General features: G+C 68.8%; 1 protein-coding gene across 1 annotated transcript; it reads right to left on the minus strand.

Moving 5' to 3' along the window:
• Nucleotides 1–972: 972 nt before the first annotated feature.
• Nucleotides 973–15,163, minus strand: ACAP3 (ArfGAP with coiled-coil, ankyrin repeat and PH domains 3; the record flags this gene model as incomplete). Its single annotated transcript, XM_079697219.1, has 24 exons — nt 973–2,324; nt 2,408–2,518; nt 2,640–2,749; nt 2,953–3,173; nt 3,257–3,355; nt 4,373–4,477; nt 4,650–4,855; nt 4,934–5,028; nt 5,147–5,216; nt 5,294–5,502; nt 5,739–5,850; nt 5,924–6,024; nt 6,249–6,300; nt 6,386–6,498; nt 7,098–7,109; nt 7,546–7,620; nt 7,701–7,796; nt 7,935–7,979; nt 8,415–8,598; nt 9,010–9,068; nt 10,200–10,253; nt 10,462–10,581; nt 11,280–11,337; nt 15,117–15,163. The coding sequence occupies 24 exons, from the start codon at nt 15,161–15,163 to the stop codon at nt 2,177–2,179; spliced, it is 2,502 nt and encodes an 833-aa protein (XP_079553345.1). The 3' UTR covers nt 973–2,176.
• Between the last annotated feature and the right edge of the window lie 593 nt (nt 15,164–15,756).

The following is a 15,756-nucleotide window of genomic DNA, read 5'->3' on the forward strand; positions in this document are numbered from 1 at the left end:
TCCTGACACCTGCCTGACACCTGAACCAGCCTGCGAGTGGCCTGACTCTGGGAGCTGTGGCAGCAGTGGGCTCTCCCGGTTGCCCAGGGCCGGCCAGTCCCGCCCCACAGGGCGCCCCCGGCCAGCCGAGCCAAACCCGGGGCCCAAGAAGCAGCGGCACCGGAGCCCGAGGGCGGGCAGGCACCAGGCGCTAGCACGTGGGGCCTTCCTTAGCGCAGCTGCCTGCCTGGCGGTGACCTCACAGGTCTCAGGGAGGCCTGGGGCAGGGTGCAGGGGAGTGTCCCCACCACCCGGGATCCTCGCGTTCAGGGCGTGACGGAGCATCGGCCCGTGTGCAGGAGTGTGCGCGTGTGCGTGAGGTGGGGGGGCGCCCCAAGGGAGTGTGTCTGTCTGGTGTCAGTGTCCTACGTCTGCGTGTTTCCAAGCATCAACACGTCTGTCTACACCTCCGTGTAGGTGTGTGCAGGCATCGGGCAGAGCCTCCCTTGCTCAGGGCCAGTGGGAGGCAGGGCAGGGCCAGGCCCGGGCGCTCAGTGACCTGGGCCCACTGTGCAGTAAAATGGATGATTCTACCTGGTGGCTGGAGTGTGTCCTGCCGCGCCCACCCCCCACCCCCTGAGGGAGCTGAAAACCTCAGACCACACCTCCACATCCTCAGTCACGGACACGGTGGGAGCTGGGGAACGGGAGGACATGGGGCCAGAGCTTGCCCAGGGGACAAGGCCAGGTCCAGAGCATCCTCGCCCGTTGGTGTCCATCCAGAGAAGGGCAGAGGGGCCAGGGAATGGGGTGTCAGGAGTTGGTTTTAATCAAAGCAGCCCTGGCTTCCATCAGGGCTCTGGCTTACTACGTGCTTTGGGGGCACGACTGGTGCTATCCCACACAGGGCCTCCCCTTGGGGAAAGCAGGGGACACAGAGGACCCCCCCTCCCCAGCCGAGACAGAGCGGAGTGAGGTGGGCGAGGCGAGGTGGCAGGTGCAGGCGGCCGTTTATTAACTGTGACCTGGGACGGAGGCGGGTCCCGCCAGCCAGCCGAGGCCGCAGCAAAGGCCCTGATGCAGGCAGTGGGGCGGGAGGCGGGGGCAGAGCTCAAGCAGGGAGAGAGGAAGGCTCTCTAGGGGCCGCAGCCAGCAGGAGAGGGAGCTGGGAGCCCAGTCCGCACCCACCTTGCTGCCCACGGGGCCTCCCTGGGCAGTCTTTGCATAGTGAGCAACCAACTGGCCTTGGCCTGGCCGAGGGCCCGAGTCGGGGAGAGGCCCAGCCGGTGCCCCAGGGCTCTGGGAAGGGGAATGCAGAAGGCATCAGAGGGCCCTGGGGAGTGAGCCGAGGCCCCATGGGCCGAGCCGGAGGTGTGGGCGGGGAAAGGCTGGCGAGGGGGCAGGGCTGAGCTGCAGGCGCCTCCCCTAGCAGCAGGCAGAGCTGGGCGTCAAAGTGGTCCTTGAGTCCAGAGAAAAGACGCGAGACAAAGTGAGAACGAGGTCATTGTAGAAAAACCCCTCAGTCCGTGACAAAGGATGTCGCATGTAGGGGTGGGAAGAGCCACACCCCTGCCACCCGCTGTGGGAAGGGGGGGGATGGGTGGGGCTGCGGGGCCGAGGGCCTGCGTGGCCGGCCACACGGCCTCGGGACATCCGCACCCAGCCAGGGCTGAGGCCCCAGGCCGGAGCCCCCCAAGCACCCAAGAAGCCCAGTCCGGATGCTGGGGTCACTAAGTGAGGTACGCGGGTTGATCCCCTGGATGGGAGGCCCCTTCTGCCCTCGCCACGTGCTGGTGGCCAGCCACCAGCCCCAGGGCCTAGTGGAGGGGTTCCGGGGGTGTGGGAGGGGCCCTACTAGCAGGTCAGTGTTCTTGGGCAGTAAAGTGGGGGCACGAGGTGACACGGGCCTGGGGGAGCAGAGAGGGGCACGAGGTGACGTGGGGCCTTGAGAGTGGTTTGTGACACGAGCAACCCAGGCCCCCTAGGGAGGGGTCACCCGAAGACACAGGGTCCCTGGGTGAGGTGATGCAGCACCTCCCGGGGGAGACATGGAGCTTCAGGAGACTCAGTGCCGGGGTCCTGCTCCGGGCCGTGGGGGTCAGGGCAGCGCCGAGGGGGGTGGAGCCGGCAGCGAGGCTGCAGGAGCTCCGGGGCTCTCAGGAAATGGGCCGGTGGGTCCCGCCAAGGCCCGGCCACCCTAGCTCTCATCCAGGTGGAGGCTGATGAACTCCTGGATGCACCTGCGGTACTGGAGCTCGGTGGGGCTGCTGCCAGCCAGGGGGCCCGGCTGGCCGGGGGCCGCCTCAGCCTCACGCATCTCCTCGGCCATGCGCGCCAGACGGAGACTGGAGGAGGGAGGGCCACATGAGGCGCTTCCACCCGCCGCCCACTTCCCGCCCCCCCCACGCCGCCCCCGTGCTGTGCTCACAGCGTGACGATGTCTGCGTTGGCCTCCTGAACTGCTATGCTCAGTGGGTCCTGCTGCGTGTGGTCCAAGGCATGCTGGTCCGCCCCCCGCTTCAAGAACAGGCAGACCTGGCTGAGGGCGGAGGGGCAGGTCGGGGCGGGCCCTGGCAGGTGACCCGGGCCCGAGGGGGGTGAGGGGGGGTGGGGGCGGGGAGGGTGGGGGCGGGGGCAGGGCCGGCCCCCCCACGACCTACCCGGTGCGGCCCAGGAGCGTGGCATGGTGCAGCGGCGCCCGGCCTCGGCTGTCTCTTTGGTTCACATCCGCTCCGTTTTGCAGGAGGAATTCACAGATGATCAAGGAACCCTGGGGGGTGGGTGGGGGGTGGGTTCAGACCAAGCAGAGCCACAGAAATGGCCCCTTGCAGGGCCCCTGCCCCCCACCCCCGTACCCCCCAACCCCACCCCGACGCCACCCTGGGCGCCCCAGCAGGACCAAGCCCGGTCCTCAGCGGAGGGCAAGGGACCCGCGTGCGCGCCGTGGAAGGGTGCGACCCCGCACCCACTTACCCCCAGCACGGCCTGCACCAGCGGCGTCTTGCCCTCGTCCTCCGCGTCAGCCCAGTTGACCTCGGCTCCTTGCGCCAGAGCCGCGGCCAGTGCGGGGAGGTCTCGAGCGCGCGCCGCGCGATGCGCCAGTAGCCCGGGGTGCAGCTCGCGCACATCCGCCAGGCCCCAGGCCTCCGCCTCTCCATCCGCCTCGCCACTGGACTCCTCCGACTCGGCACCCTCTGCGAGGAGGGGGCGGTCAGGGCCGCTGACCCGGCCCGCGGTGGGGGACAGGTGGCCCGGGACGGGGGAGCTGCGCACCCACCCTCCTCAGTGACGCGGTCCACCACGGAGCCCACGCCGAAGGCCAGGACATCCGAGCTGCCGTCAGAGCTGCCCCCTAAGCCGCTGTCACTGCTCAGACCTGCAGGGTCCGCAAGCAGAGGAGGTCCTGAGCGCTTCTGCCTGCTCCGACAGCCCTGTGGGGAGGCTGGCACCCCACCCACCCTCCGGGGGATGCTGGGGGGTGAGGCAGAGGGGAGCCCTGCCCAGGATGGGAAGAAAGGGGAGAGAATCAAGTAACAGCTTGAGGGAGCCAGGATCGCCAGTCCCCCAGGAGCACAGCCACAGGTGGAAGTCCGCCCTCTCAGGTCAGCCCTAGCTGTGGCCAGTGCAGGCGGGGCGGTCACCGCCCAGAGGTGGGGTCTTTGCCAAGCCCCAGACACAGCCCCAGGCCACAGCGAGCGAACTTGGCCCTGCTCACCCGTGGGCAGCCCTCACAGATGAGACCAGGCTGAGGGATGGTGAGACGGCGCCCTCTGCCGCCCGAGGGGACCTCCATCACCCCAGCAGCCCGACCAGTTCTTGGCCCCAACCTACGCCTTCTGCCCACATGCCCCAGGCCAGTGGGTGCTGACAGACGGTTAACGGGGGTAGAGCGCTGACTTGTAGCATTTGCCCCCCGAGCTCCAGAAGGGGTTGGGGAGGATGCACACAACGGTCTCTCGGGATCTGGTCCGGCCCCCAGCAGGCACGTGCACACGTGCATGGGCACACGCCCACGCATATACACACGTATGCCCATGCACTCACAGGCGTTCACCCGTGTGCACAGTCACGCCCTTACACACACATTCCTGTGTGCACACAGCACACGCGCCCACGTCACTCCTGAGGGTCATGGCCTGAGCCTCCAAGCCAGCGGCCAAATTACCCCCGGCCCCTCGAGACACTATCCCAGCCTCAGCCCTGCTTGACCTCCAAACTCTCCCCATCCCCAGACCAGTCCCTCCTGCAAGGAAAGCCCGTCCCTCCGGTCCCTGAGCAAGTGGCCGCGGCTGTCCCGCACTCATCCACCCTCCAGGCGAGCGTGCCTGGCCCCTGCCCTGCTGCCCCTGCTGAGCAGGGGTGTGTATGGGGGGGTGGGCAGCAGGGGACTTACTGCGTGGACCGGCTGCAGCAGCCCCCGCGTCAAAGTAGGAGAAGAGGGAGTCCAGCTCATCCGGGCAGAAGAGGGAGTCCCTGCGGAACCTGGGCTCTGTGGAGCCTGCAGGGCGGGAACCAGGCCGCGGTGGGCGGTGGGCAGAGCTTGGGGTGCCCGTGAGCCCTGCCCACCCCTCCTGCCCCCCCCCCACCCCGGCCTCCCTGGGATCCAGGGTCTGGAGGCTCACGTCCTGCCCAGGCCTGTGAGCTGGGGCGCACCTGCCAGCCCCTCCCACCTGAGCACAGAGCAGCCACAGAGGACGGGACGGGCTCCATCCGGATTTTGCTGCGGCGGGTGGTGTGCGCACGGGGGGAGCTGTGGTGGCGCTGGCACTTCTGCGCCCGCCAGCGCCGTGGGGCCTCCCGGGCCGGTGCCGAGGGCGGCCTCCGCACGAACTTCTTTTCCACGTATTTGTCCTTGATCCAAGCCTCCTTGTCCTGCCTGGACCAGGACCAGACGTGAGGCTGCACTCGTGGGCCGGGGGTCCCCTGGCCCCGCCCAGGCTGCCCCCCACCTCACCTGGGGCTGCCGGCCGTGGGCTTCCTGCTGCCCGGCCCCTCACACTGGGCCTCGTAGATCTGGTTCACGGTGCTGTTTCCCAGCTCACACATCAGCTGGCAGGAGAGGGTGGTGTGGGCATCAGCCCAGCTCACCGAACGCCCCCCAAGCTTGCAGACCTGGCTCCCGCCCCCCGCCCCCAGCCACCAAGCGGCCTGTGATGGCCCCCCACACCTTCAGCAGCTCCGGCTCCCACGAGTCCAGGGTCAGGGACCGCACCTTGGAACAGTGGACGCCCAGGCTCCTGGATGGCGAGGCAGGGGGAGGGGAGTCAGGGCACGCCGCGGCCCCCGCGCCCCACCTGCCACCCGAGGGTCCCACCTGTGGATGCCCGAGCACTCGATGCAGAGCAGCACGCCCAGGTTGATGCTGGCCCAGCGCGGGTCCGGCCGCCCGCAGTCGCCGCACTGGCCGTTCCCGGCCACGTGCTGCACGCGCCGCAGCGCGCTCTCGCCCTTGACGCTGCGTTCCCGGGAGTCCGTGGCAGAGTCGATGCTGCTGGTGGACGGGGACGCCGTGCGGTCCAGCCTCTGGAGACAGGGTGAGGGGTCGCTCAGCCCTATGGGAGCTCCAGCCCCACTCTGCCCAGCGGAGCCCCTCCTCCTCCCCAGACGCAGGTGCCGGCACAGGCCGAGGTCCCTGAGGCCCGAGCCTGCGCCCGCATGTGTGCACGCACACTCATGTGCGCGTACACACAATGCACACGCGTGCTTGCGTGTGGCCTGCGAGAGCTGTGCACGCGTGTGCAGGGCGCTGGAGGGCCCACCTCGCTGTAGCAGCTGTCGGGGCTCTCCCGGTAGGCGGATGCGATGCTGGCTTGCACAGCCTGAACCCACGCCTGCCGTAGCTTCTCCGAGTCGGCCTGCAGCATGCAGCTCCTGTGGGGAGGGGGCCGTCAGGCCGGGCGGGCAGGGGCTCCCTCCGCACCCGCCCTGGGCTGGGCCTCCTCACTTGGTGGGCGACACGACCTCAAAGCAGAACCTCCGCTCAATGTCCTCGCAGGGCTTCACGGAGCATAGCCGGAGGTCGTCCACCACCACGGTCAGCACGTCCTGCGGGCGGCACCGCCGTGGCCCGTGCACTCAGCACCCAGCCCTGCCCCGCACCGACCGCCCGTCCACTGCTCCACTCAAGAGACGCGGACCGGCTGAGACTTGAGTGGCCTCGGTCCCTGGCCACTCGGGCCTTGGTGCCCATCAGCGTCCTCAGCCCTGTGACGCCCCCCACCAACTGCCCACCCCAAGGCCCTGGGCGTTGCTGCCTGGGCCCAGCGCACCTTGAGCTTCTTCTGGTAGACCAGCTGGCTGTTCTGGATGGAGAACCAGCGCCTGGGCAGGGGGATGGGCCAGGAGGGGTCAGGCCGGGCCGGCCCCACGTCTGCCCTGCACCCCCTGAGGAAGGGCCCTCCCTTACCGGTTCCACGTCTTGAAGGCGTTGCTGGCCCTCTTGAAGAGGTAGCCCTCCATCACCACACCACTGGGAGCGTCCACGTCAAACTCCACCTTGGGCTCATCGTAGGAGAAGTCCTGGGGGTGGTCGGAGCCCGGCCCCCAGTGAGCACCCACCCGCGGCTGAGGGGACACTGCCGCCCTCTCGGGCTGCCCCAGAGGCAAGGTGGAGGGGGGATCTTCACAGCCGCTTCCTGACCCGAAACCCCGTGGGGGCAGATGCCTCCCGTCACAGCTGGGGGCCCGGAGAGCTCCAGCCCCCACCCCCCAGCCTGGCAGAGCAGCAGGCTCTGGGATCAGGAAGGAAGCTGTCCCCCATTCATGTCGCCAGCTGGGCTGCTCTGACCAGCCTGACAGAGCTCCATTCACGCGGGCTGGGGAGACACTGAGCGTTGTCCTGGGTGCCCGGCAGTGGGAGAGGAGGCCCAGCCACCTGCTCCCCCGGCTGAGTGGGGGCGGGAAGGGACAGCTGCAGCTGCTCCCGAAGGGGACCAAGGGGACGCAGGGGACGCAGGGGACGCGGTCCCAGCTCAGCCACCTCCGCTGGAGCGGGCCGCGCGCGCTGGGAGCTGCGCCGGGGCCGTGGAGGTGTCCTTGGTGCTGAAACGCCGCGGGGCGGGAAGGGCAGAGGCCCTGCCCACCGGGGCCCCCTCCCCCCAGGGTGGGCGCCCACTCACCTGCAGCAGCGTCTGAGGGCGAGAGCAGGGGAGGCGGGAGGAGGGAGAGAACCAGTGAGTGCAGCCCTGCCCCCGCCCTGCCGGCTGGGGACTGTCAGCTCCCGCCCCGCAGCCCGTCTCTGCCCCGGGCCGCGCCAGGCCAGCTGTGGCCGGCCAGACGAGGCCGCAGGAGGATCCCCGTCCCAGCTGCAGCCCCAGCGCCTGTGGGCTGAGGGGGCTGGCGCTGCTGTCTAAGTGACCGTTCCACTGTGCTGAGACCCTGGGGGTGGGGACCCCCGCCTCTGACTGCAGTTCAAAGACAGATCAGAGTCAGCCTGAGAGTGGGTGGGCCTGGGGAGGGACGGATTGCGTGTCTGTGCGCTGGGCCCCCCAGGTCCTCGCGTGGAGCGGGGTGAGGGGCGGTGGACCCGGGGCCCCTCGGGGCGCGGCCAGGGCTGCAGGGCCTCACCCGCTGCTGGATGGCCGCGTGCTTGCGCTCCATCTCCCGCTTTTCCACTGCCGAGTCGATCACCAGCTGGTCCAGCTGTGGGGAAGGGCACAGAGAGGGACGTGGACCCCCTCCCCTGACCAGCTGGCCCCAGGGCCCCCTCCCCAAAGGCTCACCTCAGCCGCCAGCTTCTTCATGTAGGGGTCCAGCTGGTGCAGCAGGCTGTAGCCCTGCTGGAAGAAGCTGTACTGGGCGTGCATGAAGGACAGCATCTGGGGGGTGGGGGGCACGCAGGTGAGGCCCCGCCCCAGGGGCAGTGGCTGGGGCCCCAGCTTTTGCACCCACACCCAGCACGCCTGCGGCACGTGCCTATACTTGAGGGCAACCCCTCCCCCTCATCCAGCACTCACAGAATCCAAAATCTCAAACTTCTTCTTGGCCTGGAGAACGTTGATCTGCCAGGGGAGGAGTGAACAGGTGAAGGGGTGTCAGGGCCAAGGCTGGGCCACGACCTGGACCCTGCCACACTGTCCACTCAGGGTGCTGTGGTCCCCCGAGACCTCCAGCTCATCTTCGGCTCCCTGAACTGGTGCCCATCCATGCTCTCATGGTCGCAATTCAGGACACTGGGTCCCTCCCATAGGCAAAGCCACAAATTCTCTCCCTTGCTCCAAGTCCCTCCAAGCCCTGCCTCAGCAAGGCCTTCGAGGCCTCCGCCCCCTGCAGCCCACAGCCCTGGCTTGTCCCTGGCCCATCCCCACCTCAGGCCTTTGCATGGGCATCCGCCCCCCATGTCCGTTCCCAAGCATCTCAAGTTGTCTCAAGCCACAGGGGCCCCTCCAGACACCAGCTCCCTGTCTGCAGGGACACAGGAACGCCCAGGGGCTGACCTGGAGCACATAGTCCAGCGCCAGGTGGCGGAAGCACTTCCGGGCGAGGACCAGGGCACCCGCGGCCTCCTCCGCCTCGTGGGGCCGGTGCCTCGGGGCCTGGGCGTTCCTCGCCAGGGACAGCTCCATGTCCTCCCGGACCCTGTCGAACTGCTTCTTAGTCTCCTTGAACTTGCGCACGTCTCTGGAGGCCGGTGGGCGTCAGGTCAGGGGGTCCGAAGGGGGTGTACACAGGGTCTCCCAGCTCTAGGAAACGCCCTCCCTGCTCCCAGCCCCTCTGTGCTCCAGAGCCTCCTGCCCCGCTCCCGCCCCCGCCAGCCACCGCTCCCTGCGTCTTCCTCCTCAGGCCCCTCCCCCTTCACAACCTCACTCCCAGGATTGGTCCAACCTGGGGGGACCCCCAGCCTCACCCCGGACTCCAGACTCTCCACTCGGGGGTCCCCAGCTGTACACACAGCACTGAGCCGAGACCCCTGCCAAGGCCCCGGACCCCCCCAGATCAAGCGTAGCTGCGTCTGCTCCCCCTTCCAGCGTGGGTGTCACCCTGACACCTCCCGGGGCCGGGAGAGGCCAGGCCTCCCTCGGGGCCACTCACTCTTTGACGAAGTTGTGGAGCTGTTGCCGCACAGACCTCTGGGCCTGGTCAAACAGGATCTGGGGGCAAAGGAGGGTGCGGGTGTCAGGCGTCTGTCCCCACATGACCCCAGAGGCCAGGCCCCTGTCCCCTCAGGTGAGAACCAGGGAAAGGCCCGTCCAGCCCCACCCTCACAGAGCCAGCCTCACAGGGTCCCGGGCCCCCAGGCCTGGGTTGGCGGCCAGAGGCGACAGCTGTGACCACCTGCCCGTCCCCCCCACCCGGCTCTCAGCCGGACTAGAAGCCATCGCTGTCCCAGATGGACCCCCTCCTATGGTCCACCCCACATCAGCCCGGACAGGGCAGGCGCACACAGAGTCCCGAGGGACACCCATCGCCCAGGCCTTGGGAGGCCACCTGGGGGATGCCCAGCCCTGCAGTAAGAGGGATGGAGATGCAGCCGGAGCTCCCAAATCTGGCCTGGGGGCAGGGTGGGGCCTCCCTGCAGCACTGGCTGGACCCAGAATCAGACCCCTCCACGCAGAGAGAGCGCTGGGGCCTAACCAGGAACAGACAGACAGACACACGGGGGCAGGACAACAAGCCATCCGCCGCTGGTTTATTTCTGAACTTCCCCTACAGGGGATGGGCCCCTTGTTTAGTCTGGGGCTCTGGTTTCCAGGCCACGGTCTGACCACCCACGTGTGCCTCGGTCTGTTCTGTGTGTCCACAGTGGGGGCCCTGAGGGGCTCAAGGTCACGCAGACCCAGTCCGGGTAGCAGCGGGGTTGGGAGTCATACGATAGCTGTGGGGTCAGCCTGGGAGATACTTCCGTCGCCTGGCCCATGACCCCTGCCGGGTGGCCCTGGATGACCCTCTAAGGCCTTGCCCACCCCAAGCCCCCACTGCCCTCAGCCCCGGGCAGGGTCGAGGGGCCTCCCAGCTGGCTGTCCGACCCTCACCTGGGACACAGCAGTGTCTCAGCGATGTGCCCCCCACCCCCAGCCAGACTGCAGGAGCAGAAACGTGGCCTCCCCCACCGCCCGCCCCTGCCAGCTCAGCTCTGGGCGGGGCCTGCAGGGAGCCCGCAGGGGTGGGGGCGGGGGCTGCCTGGGATGGGGGTGGATGGGACAACGGATCCTGAAGTCGGGGGGGGGGGCCCTGCCCTCTCCTCCCCCCCGCCCCCCCATCGTCCCCCAGCCAGGGCTCACCATGTGGTAGGTGACCATCTCCTGCAGGCTGTCTCCGAACCTCTGCAGACATTCCTGGGGGCAGGGTGGGTGGGTGGGGGAAGACCCTTGCTCAGATGGGACGGCTGTGCCCCCGGTGTCCGGCACCTCCCGCCCACAGGCCGCAGAGCGGCCCCCGCGGCCCAGCGCAGACGCCCACCTGCTCCCAAGGCCAGGGCACCCTGAGGGGCTGTCTGCCCTTGCCCACCCCCGACTAGAGGTCAGAGGTCAGCTGCCCCCTCACCGAGATGACGGTGTCGCCCTGGCACTGCTGGGACAGGTCGCGGACGCCACTCACGAAGAGCCTGTTGGTGGTGACGTAGGCCTTGCCAGCCTCGATCACGCCGCTGCACAGCTTCACCAGCTGCGGACAGGACGACGGATGGGGCAACGCTCACACCACCAAGAGGCCAGGCCACACGGGCAGGGACCCGGACAGGGCAGCCGGAATTCAGCTCAGGGTCCGTCAGTGCCCAGGACACAGCTGCCCCCAGCAGCCCCGGGCAGGAAGGGAAGGCCACTGCCGCCCGCCTGCCCACCCTCCTGAGCCCACCTGGCGCTGGGGGACAGCTTGGCGTGCCCCAGGTCTCAGTTCCAGGGTGGGAGGTGGGAGCGGGGGAGGGAAGCCGGGAGCAGGGAACCCAGGGCCAGGGGCGGCGTGGGGCCCTGGAAAGGGTCAGCAGGGCCAGCCGGCGAGGGGCTCAGGGGCGCCGCCTCTCCTTCCTTCCTCTGGCTTTGAAGCCTGTGCCCTCCTCCCGCTCCTGCCTGTGCCCTTGGCCCCTAACTCAGGCACCTGGAGGCAGATCCCCCTGGCAGCTGCCCCCGCGCCCTGCCAAGGCCCCCCACCCTGCTTGGCTTGGCGGGAGGAGACCCGGCAGACACAGGTGAGTGTGTGGGATGTACACCCCGGTATGGTGTGACAGGCTGGTGATGGACAGGCCCACGTGCTGTGCACACGCACACTCGCGCTCACACTGGTGGCCGTGGGTGAGCTGGGCCAGGGCCGCGCGGGGGGCAGGGAGAGTCGCCCTGGGCCCTCCGTGTGCCCCCAGGCCCCCTCACCTTGTCCAGTTTGGCCTCGATCTCAACCACGTCCGTTTCCACCTCGTCGATAGTTGCCCTGCGACAGGGACAGGGTGGCTGGAGCCCGGCTTGCAGCGAGCCTCCCCCACCCACTCAGCTCGGCCTCGTCTCCCGGGCACCTCCCCAAAGGGGTCAGCGGTGGGAAGGGGCTACTCTGCCGATGGCCACTGGCTCCTGCAGGCCCACCTGCCTCCACGCGCCCCTCAAACAGACCGGGAGGTGGAGGTTGGCGGTGAGGGGGGATGGAAGAGGGAGGGGGGGAGGGGACAGGACTGGGACCGTGACTCCAGAGCCGCAGAGCCACCAGGACCCACTGCCACCCCAGGCAGACAGAGGCCCAGTTGGCTGTGACGCCCCCATCTGGGGTCTGTGGACGGGGTGGGGGTGGGGTGCGGGAAGGGGGCGGTCAGACAGGTCCCTAGCACAGAGGGAGGGGCCGGGGCCCCGTGGAGGTGCACATGCAGGGCCTTGCTGGTCACGCCCCCGGCCCAGGCCCTGCGCCTCTCCAGGGCTCAGGGTTGACCGCGAACCCCATCTGGACCCCCCCACCCCTCAGCTTCTGCTGCAGCCCCCCCGTCTCAGCAGCTCTGTGGCCCCGTGAGATGCCTGCAGGGCGTGCCCCTACCTCCTGCCTACTCCCCAAGCTCAGAATACCAAGTGGGCCCTGTCTGCCTGGCAGGAGCAGTGGGCCAGACCCTGGAGGAGCCCACTCCCACGGGGGTGGCCTGCCAGTGGGGCTGCCTTGGGGAGGGAAGAGTTAATGTCTGACATCACCAGAGAAGCCAGTGGACGGAGAATCCCGGAAGGCAAGGCGAGAGGCAGATGGATCAGGCACGTGACACCCCCCAACACTCCGGGAACAGGAAATAGGGAAATAGGGCCAGGATCCTGCCCTCCCCACCCCACTCAGCTGGCGAGCTGGGCCCATCTGGCCTTCTGGGGACCAGGGACAACAGGGAAGGAGCTCCGGCCAGAGGCAGGGCCAGGGCCAGGGCAGGGCCAGGCAGAGAGGAGGCTGTTCAGGTCTAGCGGCCCCTCGCTGGCCCCTCGCTGCCCCCGCAGCTGGCAGAGGAGGGGCATGTTCCAGGGTTTCCCAGGCCTGGGGGGAGGGACTTAGTCCCTCACGCGGGGTGCAGCTCGGGATGCCCTCAATTAGGATGTATGGGGTGAGTGCCAGGCTGCCCCGTCAGGGCCCTTGGACCGTCCCACCACCCTCCTCCTCTCTGAGCAGCCCCTATCCCTTCCCCACGGGCTGAGGGGCATCTGAGTTCCAGAGAAGGAAGGGGTCAAAGGGGACGTCTGCTTGGACCCGTGGTAGCCCACGGCCCGCAGGTGCCCCCGCCTGAGACTGCAGGACCCTGACGGCTGCTGTAGCCTCCCCCTCCCCCTCACCTGCCGAGGGTCCCAGAGAAGGGAAGGACCACCCACCCAGAAGACGGGGACGCGGCTCCTGGAGGCCCAGCCACCCCAACTGTCCTGGCCAGCTGCGTGGAGAGCTGTCACCCTTGGGCCGGGATGGGGGGTTGGTCCCTAGAGAGCTGGTGAGGGTGGGATGCACCAGAGGCTGACAAGTGTGCTCATGGGGACAAGGTGGGCGCTCAGCAGAGAGTGCGTCCCGGGGGCCCCACGCCCCTCAGGTCTCTCCTCCCCACCCCCATGGACCAAGGCTCCCTCTCCTGCTCTCCCTCCAGGATTTCCTCAACAGCTTGGATGCTGGGGAAGAGGGTGAGGCCAGCTCCCCCACCAGAGCCATGACTCAGCGCCTGAAGCCCCACCCAGGGGAGGGGGCACCAAGAACAAGGGGTGGGCAGCACCCCTCCGGCCTGAGAGAGTCTGGACCCCTCCAGCCACGTGCATCCGGGGCTGTGGGGCTCCCCCAGGCCAAGAGCGCGTAGGCAGGGTCCCCCTTCCCAGGGCTGGGGCTCCGCATCGCTGACCACACTCTCCTGTCTGGCCCCGCCCTAACCCCCTGCCCCCAGGCTGGCCTCCAGGAAGTCCAGGTTACATCCTCAGCGGCGCTGACAAGGGGACCCCAGAAAAGCCTCAAAAGCCATCACATCTCAGCCCAACCAAAACCCACCCAGTGCAGCTTCTGTGGCCCAAGGTCGGGGGATCTCCTTGGACCTCAGCCCGGGCTTGGCTGGGCACGAGATCTCAAAGGAAGCCTGGCAAAGCCCAGGCGCTGCTGCACCCACTGCCACACCGTGGGTGCCACCGGCGAGCAGGCTGGTGTGGGAGGGAAGGCCTGGAGGTGAATGGGGTGCCAGCGGCCCTGATCCAACTGGACAAGCTGGGCCTGGGCCCCACCGCGACGGGGAGGAGGAGCACGAGGCTCCGCAGCCGGGGGCCAGGGTGACGCTGCGGTGCTTCGGCCAGGACCAGGTCCCCAGCTGAGGCCCTGGCTACACCTCCGCCCGCCGCCTGGGCCGTGCTGGGGGCCCAGGATCACGGGTGCCGAGTCGCTTACAGCCCCTCCCTCAAGCAGTCAGGAACAGAAAATGGGAGAACACAGAGGGTGGCCCGCAGCCCTCTGCGCAGGACCTGGGGCCACTCTCTGGTCCGACCCCTACCCCTCATCCAGCCTTCCTCGGCCTTTGTTGCTGACCCCTTGTGTGGCGGTTGGGCAAGGGGCTGGCTCCAGGGAGTCAGGGGTAAAGGGCACTGATGCTGAGGCCCCCCCGGACACCCACACACAGGCCCTCCGGCTAACACACCCCAAAGACCCAGCGCATGGCCAAGTGCGAGCGTGCAGAGGCATGGCAGATACGCACACATGCCATCAAACGTGCATGCACGCAGCACCGCAACGCACACGCAGACGGGTGTACTTGTGGATACGTGTATAAACACGTACCCCGCGCTGAGATCCACACAGGAACAAACTAACATATGCTTACTGCCTAAACTCACACTTTTATGATACACACCCGCTATGCATCTGCATTCACACCCAGAGGTGACACATGCACACGTGTGTGTGCACCCAGCACTAGTCTGGACGCACGCATCAAGCAGCCAGTCCAGGGGTGCAGCTCACCCACACATTCACGTCCAAGGTCTGGCACCTCAAGGGAGGTTGCAGGGGGCAGAACTCACACGTGTGCACCCGAGCACGAGCACAAGCATGAGCACCTGACACACGGGAGGTGCCCCGTTAAAGCAGATGCGCGCGCACCATGAACGTGTCCACACGGATAAGCCCGCCTGCACTCCCAGGAAGGACTAAAAGCACAAACCCAGGCCCGGCCACAGCGCAGAACCTCCACCAGTCCCTGGAACCCAGTCTGCTCTGTCAGCCCCCACCGCGCCAGGTGCCTAGGTCACCCCTGCCAAGCAGCCGCCCGAGGCCCTAACCGAGGCTCCAGCTGCCTGCCCCCTTGACTGCTCTGGGCACGAGGACCAAGACAGATTCCATGGGCAGAAGCCCCACGCACCCAGACGACCCTGACCACAGCCGGGCTGCAGCGCCGGGCTAGGTCTCAGCCCTGTGCAGCTGGCCAGCACGAAGGTGCAGACACAAAGCGGGGCGGACACTCCCACGGAGAGGTGGCCGCGCCGGCGGCCGCCCCGCCCCACGCGCGCACCCTCCGCGCGCGGCGACCAGCACAAGGGGCATCTTTTGTTCCGGGCTCTCGGGCCGGGGCGCTGCGGGCTTTGTACAAGACGTGTCCTCCTGCTCTCGCCTCCGGCCCCGGCGCCGGGCACAAAGGTGGCACCGGCGCCCCCGCCCGCGCCCATCCCCCGGAGGCCCCGGGTGCCCCGAGGGGCGGCGACCCCGCGGATCACAAAGGGCCGCGCCGCGCCCCGGGGGCGCACCTGAAGCGCGGCGAGTCCTTGATGCACTCCTCGAACTCCACCGTCATGGCTGCGGCGGCGCGAGGCGCTTACTGGCAGGAGGACCGCGGCGCCCCGAGCGGCATCCCCAGCCGGCCCGCCCGCCCGCGCCGCGCCGCGCCGCGCTCGGCGCCCGCCCGCCCCGGAACGAGGCCGCCGCGCCACCGCCCCGCCCCGCCTGTCACCGCTGGGGAACGTCGCCAAAGTCCGCCGCCCGCGCGCGCCGCCCGCTGTCACCGCCGGGGAGCGTCGCCAAAGTCCGCCGCCCGCGCTCGCCGCCCGCTGTCACCGCCGGGGAGCGTCGCCAAACGCCCCGACGTCCCGCCCCCTTCGTCCGGGCAGGCGGTCGGAAGTGTGGGTGGGCCCAGCAACAGCAGCTGGAGCCGTCGGGCCCCGTGCGTTCCAGCGATCCGGCCGTTAGGCAACCCGGGGGATTGGCAACAAGCGCTCGGCCGGACTGCGGCGGGAGGGTGGGGGGGCGAGTGAGTGGCCGGGGGTACGTGCGAGTCTGCGTGGGGCTGTCTCCCCTGGGTCGGCACTTTGCACCCGCTCCCTAAGTCTGGCCCCGCCTCCGCCCCCGCCCTGGGCGGCCAACCGAGGCTGCCTGGGAGGGGCGAAAGCC

The sequence above is a fragment of the Hyperoodon ampullatus genome (genome assembly GCF_949752795.1).
Source record: "Hyperoodon ampullatus genome assembly, chromosome: 2".
Taxonomy (NCBI): Eukaryota; Metazoa; Chordata; class Mammalia; order Artiodactyla; family Ziphiidae; genus Hyperoodon; species Hyperoodon ampullatus.